Below are 11,920 nucleotides of genomic sequence, written 5' to 3' on the forward strand. Positions count from 1 at the left end.
GGCAGACCCAGGTCACCAGAGGTGCTGCAGGGGGCACCTGCTCAGCTGGAGCCCTGTCCCTGCTTCTCCCACAGGACTCAAGGTTTCTGTCTAGTGGCTTCATTTTTTTTTCTTTTTTCTTTTGGTGTGTGTGTGTACATGGGTATGTGTGTGCAGATCAACCTTGGGTGTTCGAATATTTAGCTTCTGCTATTAACTTGACACAAACCCAAAATTACCTGAAGGAGTCTCAATTGGAGGACTGCCTGGATCCAACTGGCCTGCGGGCACCTCTGTGGGGGCATTTTCTTAACTGCTAATTGCTGAGGGAGGGCCCAGCCCACTGTGGGCGTTTCCATCCCTAGGCAGATGGGCTTGGGCTCTACAAAAATACTACTGGACATGCGAGCATCCTGTGCCCTGGGGATTAGAGGCTAAAATAAACCCCCTTTTCCCTAAGTTGCTTTTGGCCACAGTGTTATCACAATAGAAAGCAAATGTGCCTTCTTCTGACACCTTGACATTTGTTGAAGTACAGTTTGTCACTTTCACCTAGACTGCCAGTCTTGGCTGGGCTGGCCAGCCTGTGAGCCCCCTGCCCCTCTTTCCATTTCCCCAGGTCTGGGATTACAAGCATAAGCTCCCACAGCTAGCCTTTTCTTTTCTTTTCTTTCCTTTTTTTTTTTTCTTCAAGAGAGGGTTTCTCTGTGTAGCCCTGGCTGTCCTAGAACTTCCTCTGTAGAGCAGCCTGGCCTGGAACTCACAGAGATCCACTTGCCTCTGCTTCCCGAATGCCAGGATTAAGGGCGTGCACCACCACTGCCCAGCCATCTAGCCTTTTGATTTGGATTCTGGAAATAGAACTCCGGTCTTCATACTTGAAAGGCAATCACTTTACCCATTGAGCTGGCTCCCTGATTAAGCGCCGCTACTCTTTATAGACATGGTCTCCTGTAGGCCAGGCTGGCTTCAGACTCACCATAGAGCTAAGGATGACCTTGAACTCTTGATCCTCGGGCCTCTGCCTCCCAAGTGCTGGGGTCACGGGTGCACGACCACTCCCGGGCTCATTTTATATAACCTAATCAGGTGCCAACTGTACTTGGTCACACTAAGTACGACCACTTAGTGTCCCAACAGCACACCAGCCTTCAGAGCCTCTTTCTGGAAGTTATTGTAGTTTTTCCACAGAAATGTGTCCATATCAGGCAGGGCCCATTCTTGATGAGCACACTCAGGCCTGGGTGAGGCAAGCAAACAAACAAACAAACAAACAAACAAACAGGACACTGTGCCCGGGGCTGCCCTTTGGGGAGCCTGTACCACGGTTTGATGCCTTCTTCTCTGAGAGTCTTTAAAATGCCAATATCCATAATCTTGGGTATCATTTTCTTTTTCTTGTTTTGTTTTGGGGGTTTTGTTTTGTTTTTCAAGGCAGGGTTTGTGCCTGTGTACCCCTGGCTGCCCTAGACTCAATTTATAGACCAGGCTGGCCTTGAACTCACAGAGATCCGCCTTCCTCTTCTGATGGCCCGAGGAGTGCTGGAATTAAAGGCGTGCATTGCTGAACCCAGCTGGGTACCATTTTCTTCTTTTTCTTTCCTTTTTTTTCTATATTCTTTGTTTACATTCCAAATGCTTTCCCCTTTCCTGGTCCCCCTCCCCCATATGTCCCATAAGCCCTCTTCTCTCCACCCATTCCCCAATTACCCCCTCCCATGTCTCTGTCCTGGTACTCCCCTACAGTACCATGGAAAGGCTGCATCAAGCCTTTCCAGGACCTGGGCCCTCTCCTTCCTTCTTCATGGGAGTCAGTTGTTATGCTAATTGTGTCTTAAGTATTCAGAGCTTCTGGGCTAATTAATATCCACTTATCAGAGATTGCATTCCCTGTGTATTCTTTTGTGATTGGGTTACCTCATTTAGGATGATATTTTATAGTTCCAACCATTTGCCTAAAAATTTCATGAATTCATTGTTTTTAATTGCTGAGTAGTACTCCATTGTGTAAATTTACCACATTTTCTGTATCCATTCCTCCATTGAGGGACATCTGGGTTCTTTCCAGTTTCTTGGGCACCATTTTCTTATGAGTTCCTCTTTCTGGACCCTCAAGCTTGTGCCTGTATTAAAATATCTCTGCCGGATTAAAGGTAATAAAACACCTTTAATCCCAGCACTTGGGAGGCAGAGGCAGGTGGATTTCTGAGCTCAAGGTCAGCCTGGTCTACAGAGTAAATTCCAGGACAGCCAGGGCTACACAGACAAACCCTGTCTTGAAAAAAAAATCTCTGGTAGGGGACTAAAGAGATGGCTCAGCAGAGCCCTTGCAGATCTGACAGAAGATCAGAGCTCTGTTTCTAACACCCCCACAGGCCAGCTCACAACCTCCTGTAATCCCAGTCCCGGGGGATCTGGTGCCTTCTTTGGGTCTCTTCACGCACCTGTAGGCACATTGTGAGGGCACACACACATTCACGCCAAGAGTGCATCTTTTAAAGTATTTTTATTTTCAACCCCAAATGGACTTCAAGCACACACGCACACACCAGCGCCCGTTCCAGGTCGACTGCCCCTTGGTGAGGCTGTGAGAAAATAGGTCAAAAGTCAACAGAGAGGAACTTTGAGCAGGCCCAGACCACCACAGCTATGAAGAGTCTCCTGAGGTGGGTGACTGAGCAGTTGTTAGCGAGTCCCCCACTTTGGAATCCTTTTGTTGAGAATGTGTACATGTGTGTGTGTCGTCTATGTACGAGGCTGCGTGCCCGTGAAGGTCAGAAGCGGGTTTCCAGCTCCCTGCTCCATCCCGATGCACCTCATTCCCTTGAGACTGGGCTGGAAGCCAGTAAGCCTCAGGGCATCTCCCTCGCTGCACTTGCGTGGCAGGAGTGTGTCCATGGCCCGCTTTTTACCCGGGTACTGGGGATTTGAACTCAGGTCCTCATACTTGTGTAACAAACACTCTTAACTCGCTGAGCCAGCTCCTCAGCTCCCTGGAACACTATAACAGTAGATGAGACAGCCCCAACGTGAGCAGACTTGACAGCCTATGACTTGAAAATGACCCCTGGAGGCCCCTGAACAATCACAATATACATTTATTTATGCACATATTTATATGGAGTCACATGCCGCAGACACCTCCGTCCCCTTGAGTCCAGCCGTAGGAGGCCACGTAATTTGCCCCTAAAGCTTCTGTTCTTGGGAGAGGCTGGAGTGCCAGATAAAGTGTGCCCAGAGTGGGCCGTGGCTTCCAGGCATAGGGCAAGGCCTGGAAATTTGGCCTGTCCTGAGGTTATTAACTGGAGACTGGTCCACCCGCAGGTCCTGGAGACAGTGGGACAAGAAACGGTGCCCACCAGGCCAGAGCTCCTACACGTAGGCATTTTTGCCATATTTACCAAAGCTGACGTCACTTTCATTCGAGGTGGCGCGGGCTATCACAACTGTAGAAGGCTTGTAGGGAAGCCCAGCCCTGTGGGATAAGGAGGAAGGCAGGGTCACGGGGGTCATGGGATGCTGTGGTCCTCCCTCCACGTCCTCCTCCTCCTCCTCCCCTCACCTGGTGGCCGGGTCCTCCTCCTTGGAGGCACAGCAGCAGGTGGAGAAGACACAGATGCCACCCAGGATGGACAGCAGGGAGGCGCTCCAGCCCAAGTAGAGGGCGGGGCCCAGTTCATACCTGGAGGAGTGGAAGAGGTCAGCCCAGAGGAGCCCGGGCTGAGACCCGCCCACTGTCCCCAAGGCGGGGTGCTTCACTTACTTGGTTCCAACATATAAGGGATTGAAGAAGTCAGTAGTGATGTTGACGGCATACCACGAGATAGCCACCATCCCACAGGTGCCTGGAGAAAAGGTCAGAGGACATAGTCCTAAGTGCCCCTCTCACGGGCACAAACCCATCCCATCCCCCACAAGTGAGCTATGAGGGGCTTGAGAGACAGGCGGAGCAGGAGCAGGAGCAGGGGCGGAGCATCATGTCTAAGAGTAATGGTTCCTTTCCTCAGACTGCAGCCATCTGGCCACACAAGGCCCAGGGGGATCTTGTCTTTTTAAGACACGATCTTATGAAGCCTAGGCTGACCTCGAAGTCATCATGTAGCCTGGCATAACCTTGATCCTGTTACCTTTGGAGTGTATAGACATGAGCAGCACACAGAGTGCACTAGCCTTCAGTCGGACTGACGGACTAGAACTTAAACAGATTCCCTGGGTGATCGGGAGAACGGCCGTGCCTGGGTAATAAAGACGGTGAGCTTCTAAGATGACCGCTTCTTCCTCCCTTCTGGACCTGGCGGCTTAAAACAAAGGCCTTGTGGCCTTGCTTCTCCTGCCAGCACGCCCCCGCTGATGGGCTGACTCAACAGTTCAATACCCGATCAGGATATGTTACACAATGATGGCCGGCCAATCAGCTACCCTGCCTTTCTTCAAACTGACCAACCCTAAACTAGGAAGCCTCTTCAGACTAAGGAAAAAAAACAAAAAACAAAAAACAAACCTCAGTCCTTGACATGACACTGGACTTTTGACTTCTCCATCCCCTCTCTGCTCTGTGAAGTCTTTCTCTGTGTGTCTGCCGCATGGGGCTTTCCTTATCCCCAGTAAAAGCTTTTCTTCAGCTGCAGATTCATCTGCTGTGCTCAAGATTTCTCCTGCTATCTGTCTAGCATGAGATCTTTTCCTGCCTTTTAGTAATTCTTTAACTGGCAGAGAAAATGACCCAATCATGACCTCCCCGCCCCAGATGGTAACAATAGCTACGTTGGAAGCCCCGCAGTCCACACAGTCTTTCCTGCCTCCGACATCCCTGTGGGCTATCAGTTCCCCCAGCAAACTGGCTAAGGGGCCTTTCCAAGGCTTAGGCTCTAGAAACGGAAATAGCCACCATGCTTTATTTTATAAAAAACATTATTATTGTTGTTGTTGTTGTTGTTATTCAGCGTTATTATTATTATTGTTCAGTGTGTGTATGCACGTGAGTGCAGGTGCTCATATGGAGGTCAAAGGAAAACTTTCAGAAGCTGCTTCTTCCCATCCACTCTGGGGATCTGTGGACCAATCTTGGGACACCACAAAGTCACCAGTCCTGCATGGTTTATCATGAAGAAATGAAATGTGTGCAACGATGTAATAAGCTGGACGGAATAAGCCATCTGTACATTATTACTGTGAGTGAGCATGTGTATATTGTGTGTATGTAGTGTGTGTATGTGTATATGTGTATGTTGTATATACGTGTGATTATGTATGTTGTTGTGTATGTGTGATATATACGTATGTATGTGTATATGTGTGTATGTTGTGTGTGTGTATATATATGGCTGTATGTGTGTGTGTGTGGCTGTGTGCACGCATGCACGCGTGCCCTGACTCCGATCCCTCAGCCAGCCATAAGCTCTGGAAGGACACAGTCTCTCAGGCCTTCCTGGGCTTTGGCTCAGATGGGAGCAGAGACAACCCTTTCTTGGACACTGAGTGGTGGTCTCGAGATCTGCAGAGTGCACACAGGGTGGGGGCGGGGGCTGAGCCACAGAGGGCTGGGGTCACCCCAAAGGCGAGGCTAGCCCTGCCCCGAGAGCAGGAGAGGAGGAGGCAGGCCTTGAGACACCCCGCCCACCCACCCCCGTGTGTCCCCTCTCTCCCCCAATTACCAGCAAGGATGTGGAAGGTCCCTGCAATGGCCAGCAGCTTGGCCTTCCTGGAGAGATCCATGTTGCCCACGTTGGTGCAGCGGAGCCCCACCATGCCCAGAAAGAGGCCCAGGAAACCCAGGAGGATGGCGGTGATCATGAGAGCTCGGCAGCCCTGGACATAGCCTGGGAGTGGACAGCGAGGGGGAGGGGAGAGCCGTCAGCCTTTCCTTCTCGCTTTCCTGCCGGTCTCTTGCACCCAAAACCACACACACACACACACACACACACACACACACACACACATGCTCGCCCCTTGAGGAGCCACTCCAGCCTCCCTCCTATTTCTTGTGCTCCGCCTTGCTTCCTCCTCTCTCACCCTGCAGCCTGACTACGCCTCAAGTAGTCTAGGCTGGCCCCAAACTTGTTAAAGGAGGTAAGCATGGCTTTGTGCTTCTGATCCTTCTGTCTCTGCCTCGACCGTGCGGTGTGTGTGTGTGTGTGTGTGTGACAGGCACACCCCCAGGCCTGGTTTATATGACGCTGGGGATACAACCCACATGTCCCGGGGGGAGAGAGGGGGTAAACAGCTCTAGTATCCCTTCCTCTAGAGGTCCCAAGAACAAACCAAAGTAGGACGCCACCAAATGTCACGTTGGGTGACGAGTTCATCAGGCCACCCTACAGAGAACACGAATGACCCCTTCCTGGCAGAAGGATGGCTGACCCCAAAGGAGCCTCAACAGAAAGTCTCACCCAGCCCGCATGATGGCTCCCACAGGCCCCGCCTACTGAAAACTGAAGCCCCGCCCTACTCTTTCCCGCCTGTCCGTCCCAGCCTCTCCCTGAGATCCTAGCCTCATGCAATTAGGGCAGAATTACAAATGATTGGAGAGGTGACTAGACACTCAACTGAGGGTTCAAGACGTCCATCCTCTCCTTTTCCTTCCTTCCTTCCTTTTTCTCCCTTACCCTTACCTCAACCCCAGACATGGTTTCCCTGTGTAGCCCTGGCTATCCTAGAATTCAATAGACCAGGCTGACCTCAAATTCAGAGATCTGCCTGCCTCTGCCTCTGCCTCTGCCTCCCAAGCACTAGGATTAAAGGCGTGGTGTACCACCACCCACCACCCAGCTATCTGTCCATCTGTCTGTCCGTCCATCCGTCCATCCATCCATCTACCTATCTATTGAGACAAGGTTTCACATAGACTGGATGTGCCTTAAATTTGTTACATAGCTAACTCTTTTTTTTTTTTTTTTTGGTTTTTGGTTTTTGGTTTTTTGAGACAGGGTTTCTCTGTGTGGTCCTGGCTGTCCTGGAACTCACTCTGTAGACCAGGCTGGCCTCGAACTCAGAAATCTGCCTGCCTCTGCCTCCCAAGTGCTAGGATTACAGGCATGTGCCACCATGCCCGGCTGCATAGCTAACTCTTGATCCTCCTGCCTCAACCTTGGGTTTGCTGGGATTAGAGATGTATATATACTACCATACCCAACGCCTTGGACACTCTGGGTTGGAGCTGAGTTTCTTCCAGAGTAACCAGCAGGGGGCAGCAATGATTCAGGGCAGAGGGTAGAGGACTATGGAAGATGGGAAACTTGGGTCTAGGACTCCATCCCAGCCAGTTCAGATCATACTCTTTTGGTGCCTCAGTTTCCCTTTTCTCAAAGCCAAAGGGAGCTGCTGGCTCCTCCTCCTGTTTCTGATGGTCGTCAAACACTCTCCAGAACCTTGTACCCCTCCTCTGGGTGGGGCCCATAGCATGCATGGTGCGGAAGACGAAAGGCTTGAGTCTCTGCCAGGAAGAGATCAAAGTAGCCTGGAGTTAAGAGGTAGGGAGGTGGGGGACAAAGTTCTCTGAGAGGACATTATGACTCCCAGCCACACCTTCGAGAGAGAGTTCTCCCACTAATTCTTAATGTGCAGAGAAGGTCGCTAATGAACAAAGGAAAGATGTCTGAAGGGCCTGTGGGTCAGTGGATCCAGTCAGCGGCCAATTAGCGTTGCAGGTGCACAGGTATAAAGTCATTAATTGGTTGTTAAGCCTGACTTGGTGAGGTAGGCCGGAAATCACCACAGGACTCAAGAGGGCTGTAAGTTCAAGGCTAGCTCGGAGAATCTCAGCAAGATTGTCTCAAAATGAAATATACAAAGGAGGTTGGCCCTGTAGCTCAGAGGTAGAGCATTTTGCTTGCAATTCCCCAGTGAGGGCTTGGGGTGGCTCTTAGTGGTAGAACACTGGCCTAGACTCCTCCACTGGGCGGCAGAGGGCAGCTCAGTGGAGGCATGCTTGTCTGGTATGCATGTGGTTCTTAGTTTAATCTCTAATACTCGGCGCAAGGGGGGGGGGCGGGGGAGGATCCCTCTTGGAACTCAGCAGACCACAGAGGACTGAACTGGCCCTCAGCTCAGACACAGTAAATTGAAATCACAGCTTCCTCTCCACTTCCTCTGCCTCTAGATAGGCTGCTCAACTCTGCAGAGCGGTCTGGCTTTGACCAAATGAGGTTAACAGTGTAAACACGTCTGAAAAGCATAGATTGCATAAAGGAAGGGGACTGGCTATGTAAAAGGAAAAGCTAGGTGTGGTGGTGCACACCTGTAATGCCAGCACTTGGGAGGCTGATGCAGGAGCATCCTTTCCAGTTCTAGACTACATAGCAACACCATGTCTCAAAACAATGTGTGTGTGTGCATATACACTCGTGCACACACACAGACACACAAGCACATACATATCTGTGCACACATGCACACATATATACGAGCACACATATACACAGGCACGCACACATACACTAATCCAAACCAAAGAACATAGCCATCACCCCCCATCAAATTCCCATGTGACTCTCCTCCAAAGTCAAGTTCTCTCACAGGCAAAGAGCAGCCACGCCATGGCCATGTGAGGTCCCTCTTAGGTGGCTAGGCCCACAGCAAAATGTCCTCTGCACTCTAGGAATGCGGCAGACTGGCCAGGTGCTGAGTTGACTCTATGCGTGGTCCCAACTGGCCACTTATTGTTCTGAGTTTGTGGCCCAGAAGAGATTCAGGTTTTTCCAAAGGTTTGGTCAGAGGCCCTAGCAGCTCGCCACCTCAGAAGAGTTGGTGAAAGTGGAGTACCAGAGATTCACCTAGACACGATCTCTGCTCAGAGCATCTTCCAGATATGAGGCCATTTCACAGCGTTCTGTTTCCCACCCTGGACCGGTCTCAGATCCCCCTACCCGGGTACTCATCACCGGCAGTTGGGCTCCCAGAAAAGCAAGACCAGAATCTAGTGGCAGGAGCAGCCAGAGAGGGTTCACGGTCACTGGCTCTTAGTCTTTGGAGCGTGGGGGAAGACGAGGAAATCTAGTGGCTGCCGGAGAGCAGACGGTATGGGCATACACACGTAAGAGGTCTGAGGAGCTACTGTTTGGTTTGGACCGGTGCGTGTGTTGTGTGTGTCTGGGGATCCCATGGGGGAAATGATGGTAGGGGAGGGGGGAGGGAGGTGAGAAAGAAAGGGGCAGAAGGCACCAAAGAAGGATTTGGGCCCAATTTAGGTTGCAGTCATCAAACAGAATAAACCAAAAACAACAACAAAACACACTCTGAGTCCCAAACACATATGGCGCATCGGCATAACCACCTGTCCAGCATCCACCTAAACTTCCTAGTAGACTCCCTTCCAAGACAAAGGAGCGGAGTCGGCCAGAGCTTCAGCGGGGCAGGTAGAACCCCAGACTGTGGATGTTTTGGGGAGCTACTGAGGCTGGCATTCAACCAACAAGATGGAGTCTTGGTCTCACCCCTGCCAACTGAGCCAAGCCTTCCCAGAACAAACCACTAAAATACTGTCAACATCCCCGTGTGCACCTGCACAGTTTTGTTGCCTAGAGGCCTTGTGACCGCTGTGGCACTAGCACCGTATTACTCGTAGCTTGCAGGTGGCTACGACCAAATTCATTCCATCATTTACCCGAGGCCCAGAGCTAGCAAAGGCCCGGATCACATCTGGAAACCTTACCGAGCTGGTTAAGGACCACACATGAGGGCAGGGGACGGTGTGTGACACCCACACCAGTCCCATTCTGGACCATGCAGCACCCTTTACTGTAGCTGCCCCAGAACCAAGGGCTTCGTCTGAAATCCTTGCGTCCTTATGGTGCCCAAAGGCACCCACCTCCACCCTTTCCTCAAGGGTCTCTCCACCTAGCCCCCCCACAACCTCTCCCTGTCCCCTAGAACCTCCCTCACCCCATACCAGAGAGGGCCAGCATGGACGGAAAGTCCCAGCAGTTGGAGACTCCCAGGGAGTCGGTGGCACAGCTGTACCATAGGTTCTCAAAGATGGTGTTGGTGGTGATAACGTTCCCATGCACGGTAGACACCCTCCAGTAGCTGTTGGCCAGGGTCACTCCCAGCATCAGCAGTCCCAGGGCTGACATGAAGAAGCCGAAGGTCTCCACAGCTACCGACATGCTGGAATGCAGGTCCCCCAAGGGGGCTTGGGCCCCAGGGATTGAGATAGAGGTGGCACCTCCAGGTGAATTCTAGGGGCTTTAGGCCCCAAAAGAGAAGTTGAGGAAGGCTGAGCAGGGAATAGGTCAGCTATTCCGGCTGCGATCCGATCCTTGTCTGCCGTCTTCTGGAGGTCAGGTCTGATCGCCTCTGCCCGGTCTCTGGGAGGCTCTGCTGCTTCCTGGCAGGTCAGAGGAATGAGCCAAGCAGGCTCCGCTCTGCAGCTGTTGACTGTGATGGAGGGAATAAACGGGCCAAAAGTCCACCCCCTCCCCCGGCCTCCGGCCTAGCCCGGGACTCCCCGCCCTAGGAGTGGGGAGGTTGGACTTACTAGGAGACTTAGGGATACAGCCAAGGAGTAGCCCCCAAGGGAGGCGTTAGGAACCCAGGGGAAGTGGCCTGTCTCTGACTCAGCTGTCACCAGGGCCAGGGAATGAAATCAGAGGAACAAAGCGTTTTAGGGACCCGATAGACCAGAGCGTCTAGAGAAGAAAACTTCTAACAGGCCCGCTACAGCCTTCCACGATGGACTCAGAAGGCATGAGAGCAACCTGCGATGCTGAAGACCCTAGAGATGGGATTCGTAAATCGCCAAGGACCATGAAGTTTGAGTCAGTTGGAGGGGATGGGGGGACAAGACCTCTCAAACCCTGCCAACCTGGCACCTACGACTCCAGCACTGTCATAGGGCCCTGGGCTTGACTCTGGCTCTCGGTCTTGTTGACACAACGTTATTGGCTTTCGGGTTGTAATGGGAGTTGGGACTAGAGATCAGAGCTCCCGGGCGGGCTCTATCATTACCCCGTCGGTTGCTTGGATCTGGCTGCCACGGGGCTGAGGTGAGGCCACCGAATTCCACTTTCCTCCAAACTTCCTGAACTTGAATTGTCCCTCCAGCTAACCTTTGACTCTTTGGCACCCAGTTTGATCTCCCTGCCAGGGGCCAGGGGCCCAGGGGTGGTGGGGAGGGGGGGAGGGGATCATAGGCCTGAGGCACTATGATTCTGATTAATGTCTCTTCCTGTCCACTTACTGGGAACTCTCACCAGCTCAATTAATTATGATAAATGGAAGCCTCTGGGCTCCCCACCCCATCCGAGCACCTGTCTGAACATAGATTCCCTTCTTGGCTGCTTCCTGGTCTTGCTTGGCAAGTTGGCCCTAGGCTCCCTTTCCCTGTGAGGCAGAGCTCTGCCCACTGTGACTCCCCATCCCCTTTCTGCATCGGGCTCCTCTGTGCTCCCCTCAAGTGCCTCCTCCCACCCCCCCAGCCAGCCTGCCAGGGGCTGCGGAATGACAAGAATGCAGGGAAGCCAAACAGACCCACGCAGAGCCTGGCACAGCGGGCGTGGGGTGAGCGCGCACCGTAAGACCTCTGCCTCGCATCCCACAGGTGGGGACTGGGCTATCCTGTGCCAACAATCCCCACAATCCCTGCCATCTCCACACAGCTTCCTCTCTCACCCTGCGTCATCAGTGTCCCCCCAAGGAGAAAGATTGGGCAGAGGAAGGGGAGGGGGCAGGAAGACAAAGGGAGGGAAGGGCGGAGGTTTCTGGAGGAAGCCCAGGGGGGCCCCCTGCAGTGGAAAACTCCCAGGCAGCTGTGTGGGTCAGAGGAGAGCAGAATCATAAATCCCAGCTTGCTGTCCCTCTGTTCACTGTTCTCTCCCATGATTCTGCCGTGTCCTCGAGAGGTTCCTTGTTCCTTCCAAGTGGATTCAGGATAGGGGAGGAAGGAAGGGTGTGGCTGAGATGCTGGCAGAGGAACCTGGAGTGGGGTAGAGCGGGCCGTGCACCC

The 11,920-nt window shown here is 52.4% G+C and overlaps 1 protein-coding gene across 1 annotated transcript; it reads right to left on the minus strand.

Annotated features, from left to right (window-relative positions):
* Window positions 1-3,059: 3,059 nt before the first annotated feature.
* Window positions 3,060-11,358, minus strand: Cldn15 (claudin 15). Its single transcript, XM_052168140.1, has 5 exons — window positions 9,866-11,358; window positions 5,634-5,798; window positions 3,743-3,824; window positions 3,542-3,661; window positions 3,060-3,454 (listed from the first exon to the last, which is right to left on the minus strand). Exons 1-5 carry the CDS (start codon window positions 10,080-10,082, stop codon window positions 3,352-3,354), a joined length of 687 nt encoding a protein of 228 aa, XP_052024100.1. The 5' UTR covers window positions 10,083-11,358; the 3' UTR covers window positions 3,060-3,351.
* Window positions 11,359-11,920: the final 562 nt, after the last annotated feature.

This window comes from Apodemus sylvaticus, chromosome 22, assembly GCF_947179515.1.
Source record: "Apodemus sylvaticus chromosome 22, mApoSyl1.1, whole genome shotgun sequence".
Classification (NCBI taxonomy): domain Eukaryota; kingdom Metazoa; phylum Chordata; class Mammalia; order Rodentia; family Muridae; genus Apodemus; species Apodemus sylvaticus.

Bases quoted from the DNA above. Each gene is read 5' to 3' on its own strand.
- Cldn15 (XM_052168140.1), bottom strand. From the start codon at position 10,082: ATGTCGGTAGCTGTGGAGACCTTCGGCTTCTTCATGTCAGCCCTGGGA. The intron at 5,799-9,865 runs GTATGGGGTGAG...GTCCACTCCCAG, and splicing joins GTCCATGCTGGCCCTCTCTG to GCTATGTCCAGGGCTGCCGA. The intron at 3,825-5,633 runs GTAATTGGGGGA...CCTTTTCTCCAG, and splicing joins GACCTTCCACATCCTTGCTG to GCACCTGTGGGATGGTGGCT.